This window comes from Saimiri boliviensis, chromosome 9 (genome assembly GCF_048565385.1).
Source record: "Saimiri boliviensis isolate mSaiBol1 chromosome 9, mSaiBol1.pri, whole genome shotgun sequence".
NCBI classification, from domain to species: Eukaryota; Metazoa; Chordata; class Mammalia; order Primates; family Cebidae; genus Saimiri; species Saimiri boliviensis.
The window spans coordinates 89732321-89745546 of record NC_133457.1 but is presented as its reverse complement, the minus strand read 5'-3'; the positions used below and the strand labels follow the sequence as shown (position 1 = coordinate 89745546).

General features: G+C 44.1%; 1 protein-coding gene across 2 annotated transcripts; it reads left to right on the top strand.

Moving 5' to 3' along the window:
- Positions 1-584: 584 nt before the first annotated feature.
- BMP2 (bone morphogenetic protein 2) lies at positions 585-12187 on the top strand. 2 transcript variants are annotated; one of them, XM_010343772.3, is made up of 3 exons: positions 585-1774; positions 3029-3381; positions 11146-12187. In XM_010343772.3, the coding sequence occupies exons 2-3, from the start codon at positions 3036-3038 to the stop codon at positions 11988-11990; spliced, it is 1191 nt and encodes a 396-aa protein (XP_010342074.2). In that variant the 5' UTR covers positions 585-1774; positions 3029-3035; the 3' UTR covers positions 11991-12187. The 2 variants fall into 2 exon arrangements, with proteins under 2 accessions (XP_010342074.2, XP_074262362.1); XM_074406261.1 differs by lacking the exon at positions 585-1774 and adding an exon at positions 1844-2736.
- The last annotated feature ends 1039 nt before the right edge of the window (positions 12188-13226 follow it).

Here is a 13226-nt window from a genome sequence, read left to right as displayed (position 1 = left end):
TGAAAATAAATGCATACACATATTTATGTAAATGGAATTTGTACACATGCATTTACATATGTAAATACACACATCTCTATGTATTAATGTTTAAAAGTACTCAATTTCCAGCCTCCTGTTTCTTTTAATTTTCCTCCTGTTCCGGGGAAACAGAACTGTGGATCCCATGTCTATGCTATGCCAAAATGCGCTGCAATTTAGGTGTCTTGTTTTACTTTTTGAAATCGTATATTACCGAAAAACTTCAAACTGAAAGTTGAATAACGGGCCCAGAGGGGAAATAGAGGCCAGACCCTGACCCTGCATTTGTCCTGGATTTCGCCTTTAGAGTCCCCCGAGGGTCCGGCGCGCCAGCCGATCTCTCCTTTGAGGGCAGGGGGTGGAGGCGCGAGCGCTCGCCTAGGCGGCCGCACGCCCCCGCCCTCAGCCCCACCCCGCCGCGGCTGCCCGGGCGCGCCGTCCACACCCCTGCGCGCAGCTCCCGCCCGCTCGGGGATCCCCGGCCCGCGCCGCCGAGGGGGAGGTGTTCGGCGGAGGCCGGGAGGGAGCCTGCTGGCGGCGTCCCCTTTAAAAGCCGCGAGCGCCGCGCCACAGCGCCGCCGCCGCCGTCGCCGCCGGAGTCCTCGCCCCGCCGCGCTGCGCCCGGCTCGCGCTGCGCTAGCCGCTCCGCTTCCCACACCCCGCCGGGGACTGGCAGCTGCCGCCGCGCGTAGACCGCCACCGCGTCCGCCGGCGACCCTAACGCTCTCGGGGCCGGCGCCGCGCAGATCACCCGCGGGGCGCGAGGCACCCGCGCGCCGCAGACCCCGCGCGGGCTGGAGCACCCGGCCGAGCGCGCCGCAGCGCCGTGGCCTCGCCAGAGCCGCGGACGGGCGCGCAGGGCGCCGGGGACTCTGTAGCCGAACCCGAGCGCCGCGATGCGGAGCACCTCCTGCCGGAGATCCGGGGCCTGGGACGCGCCGGCAGAGGTGTGATCGGACCCCAGGCTAGCCACAAAGGGCACTTGGCCCCCAGGGCTGGGAGAGCGAGGGGAGAGCACAGCCACCCGCCTCGGCGGCCCGGGACTCGGCTCAACTCGCCGGAGAATGCGCCCGAGGACGACTGGGCGCCTGAGCCTTGGTGCTTTCGACTGGCGAGCGCGAATGGGGGTGCACTGGAGTAAGGCAGAGTGATGCGGGGTGGCAACTCGCCTGGCACCGAGATCGCCGCCGTGCCCTTCCCCGGACCCGGCGTCGCCCAGGATGGCTGCCCCGAGCCATGGGCCGCGGCGGAGCTAGCGCGGAGCGCCGGACCCTCGCCCCCCGAGTCCCGGAGCTGGCCCCGCGCGGGGCCACGCGTCCCACGGGCGCTGGTTCCTAAGGAGGACGACTGCACCAGCTTCTCCTTTCTCGCTTTCCTTCCCTTCCCTGCCCCGCACTCCTCCCCCTGCTCGCTGTTGTTGTGTGTCAGCACTTGGCTGGGGAGTTCTTGAACTTGCAGGGAAAGTAACTTGCGCTCCCCACTTTGCGCCGGTGCCTCTGCCCCAGCGGATCCTGCCTCACCACCTCCGAGCCCCACCGCCCCTCCACTCCTCGGCCTTGCCGGACCCTGAGACGCTGTTCCCAGCGTGAAAAGAGAGACTGCGCGGCCGGCACCCGGGAGAAGGAGGAGGCAAAGAAAAGGAACGGACATTCGGTCCTTGCGCCAGGTCCTTCGACCAGAGTTTTTCCATGTGGACGCTCTTTCAATGGACGTGTCCCCGCGTGCTTCTTAGACGGACTGCGGTCTCCTAAAGGTAGAGGACACGGGCCAGGGGCCGGGGTGGGGGTAGGTGGGAGGGGGATTTGGGCAGCCACTGCGGCAGAGCCCTTACTTATGTCCAGGCCAGAAGTAAACAGACCCCTCTCCAGGTCCACGTGCAACGGAGCCCTGTGGGGGTGCCCCCTTCCAGCTGCCCCGGGAGACCATCAGCCTCACCCTCCCAGCCCGCACTCTTCCACCCGTCTTCTTTCCCTTCTCCCCCGAATACTTGTGGAGCTGTTAACACTTAGATGAATTTTTTTTTAAGAGTCAAGGGTCAAGGAAATCCCTTTGAGAGGGTAGTCCCTGGCTTTCACCCGTTAGCTGAGAATCTGTCTGCCCTGCCGTGGTGATCTCCCTTCTTCAAGTGTGGCCGAGAGACTTGGTTTCTTTACACAGAGCCGTGTCCCATTTAGGACAGTACTAGGAGTTGGGATTCTCCCTACTTGTTTCCAGAAATGCGAGCGGTCAGTACTGAAGGATCACTTGGTACTGTGTTTTTAACAGCTGACACGTGCATTAATAGATATTCGCCATTTACGTAATCCCAGGAAGATACATGTGTGTCTTGACTGTACTATGGGGATGCGGGATTGAGTGGCCTCTCCAGACACCCCTGAGGTTAGGGGCCTGGGCCACAAGTTGTAAGTGGCTTTGGAAGTTGTGGCCTTGAGCTTACAGAGTCTGGAAATTATAGGCGCTCTCTCTCTCTCTCTCTCTCTCTCTCTCTCTCTCTCTCTCTCTGTGTGTGTGTGTGTGTGTGTGTGTGTGTGTGTATGAGGAAGTTCTATACAGCGCCTCTAAGGAAATCACATGCACCATTTGCGTGTGTTTATATGCCAGAGAGCGCTGAGCACTATGCATTTGGGTTTGTATAGGGGACGCAGGATGTCAGACCAAGCGGTGGTTCTCCCAGGTTCCCTGCGTTGACTGTCAGCGCTGTGTCACAACAAAAAGGTGACCATCATTGCAGCTGGTTTGGTTGGGAGGGGAGGGCAAACCCCAGATCCGATGTCAGACGAGTTAAGAGTTGTATGGGAGCGAGAACTCATCTGGTCCTGGAACTTGGGACCTTTCATTTTCCCAAACATTTGAGCCTTGGTCGGTCTTACGTAGACTCGCGAGTGTGCCAAGCCAGGAGGGCACCCTGGAGGAGGCAAGCTTGCCAAACGGGAGCCGGGGCCGCGGGGGCGCGAGGGGGGAGGACTGGGCGGGGAACTCGGGTGACTCACGTCGGTCCTGTCCGCAGGTCGACCATGGTGGCCGGGACCCGCTGTCTTCTAGCGTTGCTGCTTCCCCAGGTCCTCCTGGGCGGCGCGGCCGGCCTCGTTCCGGAGCTGGGCCGCAGGAAGTTCGCGGCGTCGTCGTCGGGCCGCCCCTCATCCCAGCCCTCCGACGAGGTCCTGAGCGAGTTCGAGTTGCGGCTGCTCAGCATGTTCGGCCTGAAGCAGAGACCCACCCCCAGCAGGGACGCCGTGGTGCCCCCCTACATGCTAGACCTGTATCGCAGGCACTCGGGTCAGCCGGGCGCACCCGCCCCAGACCACCGGCTGGAGAGGGCAGCCAGCCGAGCCAACACTGTGCGAAGCTTCCACCATGAAGGTGAGGCGTGGAGCAGGGCGTGGGGGCGGGGAGTCACCCTGCAAAGCCCTCCACCGGGGGCGGACTGCAGCCATCCCTGTAGAGGCAACTTGGCCAGGGCACCGGGGACGTTTCCCCTCTTGTTTCTGTACCATCGTTTCTGAACCTGATTTTAACTCACCGCTTGTGTGGTGGGGGAGCCAGGGATTCCCCTTAAGTAACTCCGCCACCCTCTTCCTGGCTGGCAGCCAGAAGAGCTACTCCTCCCCAGGAACTGGAGAGAAATCAAATGATGGGGAAGATGAGGGCAAAAGGCATGCCCCTAGTCAGCTAAACGTGCAAGAATTCCACAGAGAGAAAAGGAGAAAAAGGGAGGCAGATTGAGATTTCTTTAAGTCTGTTTGGAAGCTTTTGCTCTATAAATCTGCTGCTTAAGCCAGGGTTTCAGGCTAGACAGAGCCAAGGGCAGAGTTTGCAGAGATAGTATTGAAAAATCAAAGCCCAAAGTCTTTCTAATTTATAGTTGATCTGTGCCTGGTTTGGAAGATTTTGAATCCCGATCTAATCCCCGTGGGAGATCAATTCTACAATCAATCTTATTGTTTCCACAATGGCTTTCTTGTCCTGTGCTTAAATCTGAGATAGGCTCTGAGTAGCGACAAGGCAAGCCTTCAGATAAAAGCATTTGTAGCAGCTGCCTGTTATTATTATTTTTTTCATGTGCGCTGAAATGTGGATTTTTTTTTTCTTTTATGATACTACATGTGGTTTTTCTAAGTTGGTATATATCTGCTTGTTTCATCAGAAGGGCATTTAGTGGAGCGGAAATGTCTTACAGCAGCTATTGAGAGCCTCTGTATCTAAGTTCTTAGAGCAATTAGTCAAAAATATATTCCACTCCAATTCTTTTTCTACACTTTTAGATGCTTCTTTGGCTTAATACGTTTAACATAGAGCATGAGTTTCTTCAAATCCTAGAAAAGAGTACAAAGTTGTACATCACAGAGCAATGAAGGCTATTTGGAGAGTTGGGAGTGAATTTCTCTTTCTTGCCTTTCCCTGCCTGGGTGGTAAGTTTCAAATGGGAAGTCTGCACTGATAGTACACTAATCAGAAATGGCACAGCCAGATGTTTTCTCCCAGTGTGAAGGATGACTTATGCTTGTGAGAACATTTGCTGGTAATGGAAATAAGTCCCAAAGGTAGGCCATATAGCAGAAGATACATTATCATTGAGGCAGCTATGCATCATGGTGGGGATACTGAATTGATCATCAGTTCATTTTCAAGCACATTTCTGCTAGCAGAAATCAGATTTGAAAGGCAGTAAGAACTCACTCCGCTCTTTCAGAATCATCCAGTGAAAGCAGAAGTCATCTGTTGTATGTAAAATTTGTGTGTGTGTGTGTGTGTGTGTGTGTGTATGTGTGTATTCTGCCCTCTTAACCCTGAAATTATTATAGATCCAGCTAATAATTCCCAATAAATGCTGATTAGAATAGTTTTGTTTGTTTGTTTGTTGTTTGAGTATAGACATGTAATAAGAACAGCTGTTTTAGGCACCTCTTCTGGAAATTTAGCATGGAGGCTCTTAACTTTATTTTTAAGGCCAGGAAGATGCTGTGTCTCTGTTATAACTTAAAAGGAAGATCATCATTTAAGTTAGTTAACAAGTAAAACATTCGATTGTGTGAGGATTTTTATCAGTGATGTCTGCATAGTCTCATCATTCCTCTAGAAGTGGCTCGATCAAAACTGAACAGGCTACACATTATTCAACTGTGTTACTATAACTTAAAAAGCATGTTTGAGTTTATAAAATCAGAATTTATATCTTTGTGAGTGTAAATGTTATCTGCAAAACAGTACAGAAGTTACCAACTTGATTAAAATCAACTTGTAATAACTTCAGGTCTTAATGCAGTTAGATAATGGAGAAAAGCTATGTAATCTTGCCCCAAGTTTCAACTAACCCATTTCTTGTCTAGTTATGACTAATATATCATCATTAGGCTGGATAGAGATAGCACTTTTTTCAAGACTAATCATTGTTGTATAAACTCAGGATTTGCTTTTTATAAACATCCTTGTGCCATGCATGCCACTAAATTTTTTTTTAATAAACCATGTGATTAAGGTTGCTGGCTCAACAACCGAATTTAGCTTCTACAGCATTAATGAGCATGTATTTGATAAAAGACCATAAAGACCCAATCATAAGAATTACCTGTTGGGTTTTCTTTGAGGGTGTGATCGAATGGTTTGGTGGAATTACTAGACAAGAGACATCATGATGGAGTTCTTTCAACCAATATGAGTATAATGGGACCATATCATAGAGGATCTGAGTCCGAATTATCAGTTGTATTTTTTCTGTTGAACTTTGTCTAGTCCTTTCTCCAGTGGCTTTTATTTGGGAGAATATAAGCTTTACTAAAATTTTATTGGTTCCAAGGTCATTAAAAGTGCTTCAGCTACATGGGCCTTTTAGAACTGCCACTGAATATAGAAAAGTCACTTCTCCAAGTGGAAAGAGTGTTTTATGCATTGCTGTAGTTGGAAACACATTGAAACTGGTTGACTTCACTGCCCCACCAAAAAGTCTTTATGTTTTTTGTCAGATGGGAATATAGAAAGACCAGGTGCTTGTTCTCCTCACTCTGAAGGACACAGTCTTCTTGTTACATGAAATAACTGAATTATATTACCTCTATGACTGAAGCTTTCAAATAGAGATTAACCTTCTTTCTACAAATATAATTATTATGAAAATATCCATATAATAGAAAAGTTCAAAAAATAACTATTGCCCCATGATAAAGACTTTGTGGCACAAATTCCCGGTACAAAGGATGGATTTGGACACATAGCTCCACCAAACCGATGCTTACGTGGTATAGTCCCCAGGGCCCCAGGTATTTCATTGTCATTACAGAGGCTGTATTCAGTAGGAAAGTTACTGTATTTGAAAATAGTTGTTGAGATTGAGGCTTGGTGTCCCATGATACTTCCTTGGCACTGACATTTTCTGTTCCACCTCTTTTTTAGTGGTTCTCCTAAACCTCTCTCCATCCCTTTGCAGTGGCTCTTTTGTCGTCTTAGACTTGCTCTGTCTGTATTTTCACTGAGACAGTAAGAGAATACCTGATCATTCCAAAGGTGTTGGTGCTAAGGGTGGGCAAAAGCCAAATCAGGGTGGCTGATGACAGCCATGCTCTCTGTTCCTTTAAATTGCCATTTCCTTTGTTGTCTTTAAAAAAAAAAAAAAGGATTATTTTTAACCTTTTGTATTTGACATTTTTTTCTCTTTGATCAGTTCCCTGTTATTTCATTTCTGGAAAACCTTGTCTGTTTTACTCTGTCTCTTTCATCTTGTGTTAGGAAAGTGACTTCTAGCCTTGCTGATCTGCCAGCATGTCCCCAGGTTTTCTTATTGTTGTCATTGTTTTAATGGAGATGTTTTCAGTCCAAAGTGTGTTTTAAAATTCTCAAAGCAAAATGGGAACTGACTTTTTTGGTAACAGTTACCATACTTTATTTAGAACAAAAGGGCAGCCACAAAATAGCAGTGGCTCTGTATAAAATCCGCATCTTCCAGTGGGCCCCGTCACTTTTCTGCTCATTTCTGTTTTCTCCATCATAACTAAGTCGTATGTTTCTGTTTCTTTAGTTAGGACAGACTTCACCCAGTGTTATCATTGTACTAAATATAAATATTCCCCTAATAGTTTTGACTTTTAAGTTTTCGAGTCCTCATGTATGTTAGGTAGCCAGAAATTTGGGAACTGGCCGGGCACGGTGGCTCTTCCCTGTAATCCCAGCACTTTCGGAGGCCTAGGTAGGCAAATCACTTGAGGTCAGGAGTTCCAGACCAGCCTGGCCAACATGGTGAAACACAGTCTCTACTAAAATATAAAAAAAATAGCCAGGCATGATGGCACATGCCTTTAATGTGAGCTACTTGGGAGGCTGAGGTGGGAGGATTGCTTGAACCTGGGAGGTGGAGGTTGCAGTGAGCTGAGATTGTGCCACTGTACTCCAGCCCGGGAAACAGAGTGAGACTCTGTCTCAAAAAAAAGAAAAAAAGAAAAGAAATTTGAGGACGGCAATAGATTCAATTACATATATCTGCTCTTAATTTGCTAGGTCTGTGACTTTAGGAAAGTTGCATAACATCTCTGAACTCCAACTGTTTCATTTACAAAATGGAGATAATGATAGTTTTTCTCTAATTGGTTTGTTGTGAGATAATTCATATAAACCTGATAGTACCAGATTGCATTCAAAAAAGCATTCAGGTATCATGATCAGTATGACTTATTGTGTTACTGCTATAGTCTTCTCTTCTCTAGGGAAAAGGAAGCTAGAGTGGACCTAGGCTGGCTGGGAGAATTCAGCTCAGTCTTTTGAATTATTTTAAGGTAGATGAATGATTGACGTAGTATAGATGACTAAATTAGGACTTCACTTTTGGAGGAGAGGGCAAATGTTATTGTTGTCTTATTTTTCTTCACTTTCCCACATTTTTGCAGCCGTAGCTCCGTCCATTTGGTTAAGAACTTAGGAGCTCACAAACTCGGGTCAAAGATAGGTCGTAATCCTCAAATCCCTTAAGAACTTCAGCTTATTCCGGAAGGGATATTTACAGAAAACTAGCAATTGTATGTCTCCAATAAAGCATACATTACTTGAGAATCTATATATTTTTGGCATCTTCAGGGTTGCCGTGATAATTTATAGAAGGTTTGTTTATTTATTTACTTTATTTCAAATAGGTTTTAATTTTTCTACCCTTAAGAAAAGATTCATACTCTTCCCTGGCAGATTAAAGAAAATGATGGTATAGTCCCTAACCTTGGGCAATGATTTTCCTGGGTGTGAGGGTTTCTGTGAACTTCTAACTTATCTCTGTGACCTGAGTCTGCAATCAGGTGTGTTGCAATGATGCCTTTGTATTGAGGATGGGATCTTTCAAGGATAGATTCACTGAGGTGCAGTTGGAAGGTCAGAGAAAGATCTTCATATCACCTCTTATTATTTGATAGTGTATTTTTCTCCTTTCTTAAGGCCACTGAGTGATTCTCTTTTGCTAAGGCTACATACTTCCACTGAGATTTGGAACCATATGAAATTGCTGCTGTCTGTGTTTCTGGTCAAATAGTGGCAATTTTATATGATTCATTCTTGTCTTTTAATATTTTTGCAGGTTATTATTTTACTGTACACCTGTTGTATACCCATCTTCTTTCCTTCATTTGCCTGTCCCTGATGCTTGCCTTGGAGATGGTTCCTTCATTGTCATTGTCTGGCCCGTGTGGGTGTGTACGTGTGAGAGAGAGTGTGTGAAAGTATGTTTATTTATGGATTGGGATTTAGGGTTTTCTTGCAATTGTGATTTCTCTAGGCACTTTTGTTAATACAGCTAGTCAGTGAATGCTCTAGATAATTTTCCTTGCCTTCCCTCTCTTTGAAAGAAAAGAGGGTGTTTTTAAGTGTATTCGTACCAGGTAAGGAAGTAGCTCAGGTGCTTGTTTGGCTTTAGTGTCCTGGGGGTCTGAGGTTACTGACTTTTACCATCTCTGCTGAAAAATTACCTTCATCAGAAACATCTGAATTGCAAGGAGAAGGAGGAAAAAAAAAAAAAAGAGGCTAAACACAATTCTTCATACTCATTTGGAGCCACTGAGAAGAGCCCAGGTTCGAATGGTTAGAAGGTTATTTTAATGATTGTGCCTGGCCTTTAGGCACATTAGCTTCCATTAGCTACCATTAGCTTCCGGTGGAGTTTAGAATGTGGATGGCTTCTGAAAGGTATTCCCTATAGGTGTGAATTCACAGGTGCAGGGGAATCCTAAAGGACTCTATTGGCCTGATGGTCTCCATATCCATATAGAAGAGCTTTAGAAGAACCTTCTGTTCTGAGACCCTGGCTGGGCCCACCCAGGCCCACTTCTACTCTTTTGCCACCACTAATGGTTCTTCTACTAATTTTTATATTATTTAACAAAAAGGCACTCCTTTAAAAATGCACTCCTCTGGCAGTCTACACTTGAATATGAAAAACATCCTGCAAAACCTTGACACTCCAAGTGTGGTCTACCAGTTCACTGAATCCCCTTCTCGGGGAGCTGCTAGAAATGCTGAATCTCAAGCGTCGCCCCAGACCTATTGAATCAGAGCCTGCATCTGAAGCTTTATGGTGTACAAGTTGTTTTATGTGAAGGTTGAAGTTTGAAAAGCACCGCATTAAAGTGTTACTCCATAGTTTGGTATAAACTACCACACTGAACTTGGTATGTCCACTTAGCTTGCATAATGACTGTTGCTTTGATGATGAAAGGTTACACAGGGTGATCCTTTGAGTGAGTGATCTGACGTGATTCTCCCTTGCTAAGGCATCTAGATTCAGTGCACAACTTATAGCTGTTTGTCTTTAGGGGAAATACAACCATAAAATTAATAAAAACATAGTATCTTCTTACAATAACATGGAACTATGGCAAAATAGATTTTGTTAGCACTTGCATAGGAATTCTGAATGAAGCAGGCAAATTATTTTGGCAGTGAAATGATAGGATGTGGTCAAGTTAGAATAAAATAAACCCAGGTATCTCAAACTCTCATGGTATATACTATCAATTTAATAACAATGTCATACCTTTGATGATTTGCAGACTACAAGCATTCAAGGGGCTGTGTTATATATTATTTGCTTGGAGAACAATACTTCTTAAAAATTGGAATTCAGAAATTTAAAATCAGACAAAACTTTTATGCATAGCCCATTTAAATGGCCATTTTGAAATAATGATAGTGGGTATAGAAGGATTATTCTGTAATAGGATGAGATTGTTCCTTTTGTCATATAGATCATAATAGTATTTTTGTAAATTTTTGTAATTTTTATTTTGGTTTTCTGTCCATCCTGCAGCCTATTACCAGGTAGTTATGATGTTTTTAATACGGTTTATCTTTTAAAACTATAAAGGCATTACAAACAGAACACAGGTCATTTATTTTTCTTCCAAAAGCACCTAAAATGAGATTTTGATTTTTGAGGTCATAAAGAGGTGAGAGAACAGACAACAGTTGGGAAAGCTATTTCTCTTGAAATTGTTTGGCCTTAATTACTACAGTGTCCTGGTACCACCCATACGTTTCCAAAGAAGTAGATCCCTGTAAATGCCTTTTTCTCTGGACTTTTGAGTAAAATAGTAGGGTGTGCTTTGTAAAATGTCATCGTTGATGTTGAGTTTCAGAGTCTTTAATTAGGAAGCTGAAATCTGTATATCGAGATTTGTAAATCATCTAAATTGCAGAGTAATGTTTTAGAATACTGCTTAAGGGATTGACATTAAAGCCTTTTTTAAAAAAGAAATGCAATAATTTCCTCAAATCCTTACTCATTAGACCTCTACTAACTATAGTGCTGACTTTTTTTTTTTTTCCTCTAAAGTCTGGAATTCCAAAGAAATGCTTCACCATTTCCCCCATTATTATAGCCACCTGGAAGCAGTATTCATGTATTAGATCAAAATCACAACAAAGAATTATGAAACGTTGTTTCATGATATGCATTGCATGATGACATGAACTTATGGAATAGAGAGAAGGGAGGCTCCATTTTTATTTAAAGAGGAAATTTTTATTTTCTGTTTATCTACTTTCACATGGGCTAAATCAAATCCCACAATGAGGTTTAAAAATGCTCATAATCAAATGTCATTACTTGGCTTACTGAAAGACCTTTTCTTCTTTCTTTCCTGCTTTCCTTTATTAAATTAGAATCTTTGGAAGAACTACCAGAAACCAGTGGGAAAACAACCCGGCGATTCTTCTTTAATTTGAGTTCTATCCCCACGGAGGAGTTTATCACCTCAGCAGAGCTTCAGGTTTTTCGAGAACAGATGCAAGAAGCTTTAGGAAACAATAGCAGTTTCCATCACCGAATTAATATTTATGAAATCATAAAACCTGCAACAGCCAACTCAAAATTCCCCGTGACCAGACTTTTGGACACCAGGTTGGTGAATGAGAATGCGAGCAGGTGGGAGAGTTTCGACGTCACCCCCGCTGTGATGCGGTGGACTGCACAGGGACACGCCAACCATGGATTCATGGTGGAGGTGACCCATTTGGAGGAGAAACAAGGTGTCTCCAAGAGACATGTTAGGATAAGCAGGTCTTTGCACCAAGATGAACACAGCTGGTCACAGATAAGGCCATTGCTAGTAACTTTTGGCCATGATGGGAAAGGGCATCCTCTCCACAAAAGAGAGAAACGTCAAGCAAAGCACAAACAGCGAAAACGCCTTAAATCCAGCTGTAAGAGACACCCTTTGTACGTGGACTTCAGTGATGTGGGGTGGAACGACTGGATTGTGGCTCCCCCGGGGTATCACGCCTTTTACTGCCATGGAGAATGCCCTTTTCCTCTGGCTGACCATCTGAACTCCACTAATCACGCCATTGTTCAGACATTGGTCAACTCTGTGAACTCTAAGATTCCTAAGGCGTGCTGTGTCCCAACAGAACTCAGTGCTATCTCCATGCTGTACCTTGACGAAAATGAAAAGGTTGTGTTAAAGAACTATCAGGACATGGTTGTGGAGGGTTGTGGGTGTCGCTAGTACAGCAAAATTAATTAATTAAATACATATATATATGTGTGTGTGTATATATATATATATATATATATATATATATATATATATACATATATATGTATTTTAGAAAAAAGAAAAAAACAAACAAAAACCCACCCCAGTTGACACTTTAATATTTCCCAATGAAGACTTTATTTATGGAATGGAAAAAAAAAAACAACTATTTTGAAAATATATTTATATCTACGAAAAGAAGTTGGGAAAACAAATATTTTAATCAGAGAATTATTCCTTAAAGATTTAAAATGTATTTAGTTGTACATTTTATATGGGTTCAACCCCAGCACATGAAGTATAATGGTCAGATTTATTTTGTATTTATTTACTATTATAACCACTTTTTAGGAAAAAAATAGCTAATTTGTATTTATATGTAATCAAAAGAAGTATCGGGTTTGTACATAATTTTCCAAAAATTGTAGTTATTTTCAGTTGTGTGTATTTAAGATGAAAAGTCTACATGGAAGGTTACTCTGGCAAAGTGCTCAGCACATTTGCTCTTTTGCAACGCTACTGTTAAGTTCACAAGTTCAAGTCCAGAAAAAAAAAAGTGGATAATCCACTCTGCTGACTTTCAAGATTATTATATTATTCAATTCTCAGGAATGTTGCAGAGTGGTTGTCCAATCCATGAGAATTTACATCCTTATTAGGCTGAATATTTGGATAAGAACCAGACATTGCTGATCTATTATAGAAACTCTCCTCCTGCCCCTTAATTTGCAGAAAGAATAAAGCAGAATCAATAGAAATAATTAGGAAAATGATGAACCAGCAGGAAAGTGAATGATGGTTTGTTGTTCTTCTTTCCTAGTGATCCCTTCAAAGGGGCTGATCTGGCCAAAGTATTCAATAAAACGTAAGATTTCTTCATTATTGATATTGTAGTCATGTATATTTAAAATTGATATCTCGTGGCCCTCATCAAGAGTTGGAAATTTATTTGTATGTTACCTTTACCTCATCTGAGAGCTCTCTCTTCTCCAAAGAACCCAATTTTCCAACTTTTTGCCCAACACGCAGCAAAATTATGCACATCATGTTTTCTGCCCACCCTCTGTTCTCTGAACTCTAAGCTTGCTTTTCTTTCCAAGGTTGTTTGTTTGAACACATTTCTCCGAATGTTAAACCTATTTCAGATAATAAATATCAAAGCTCTGGCATTTCTTTCTATAAAGTCCAACCTGTAAAAGAAAGTGG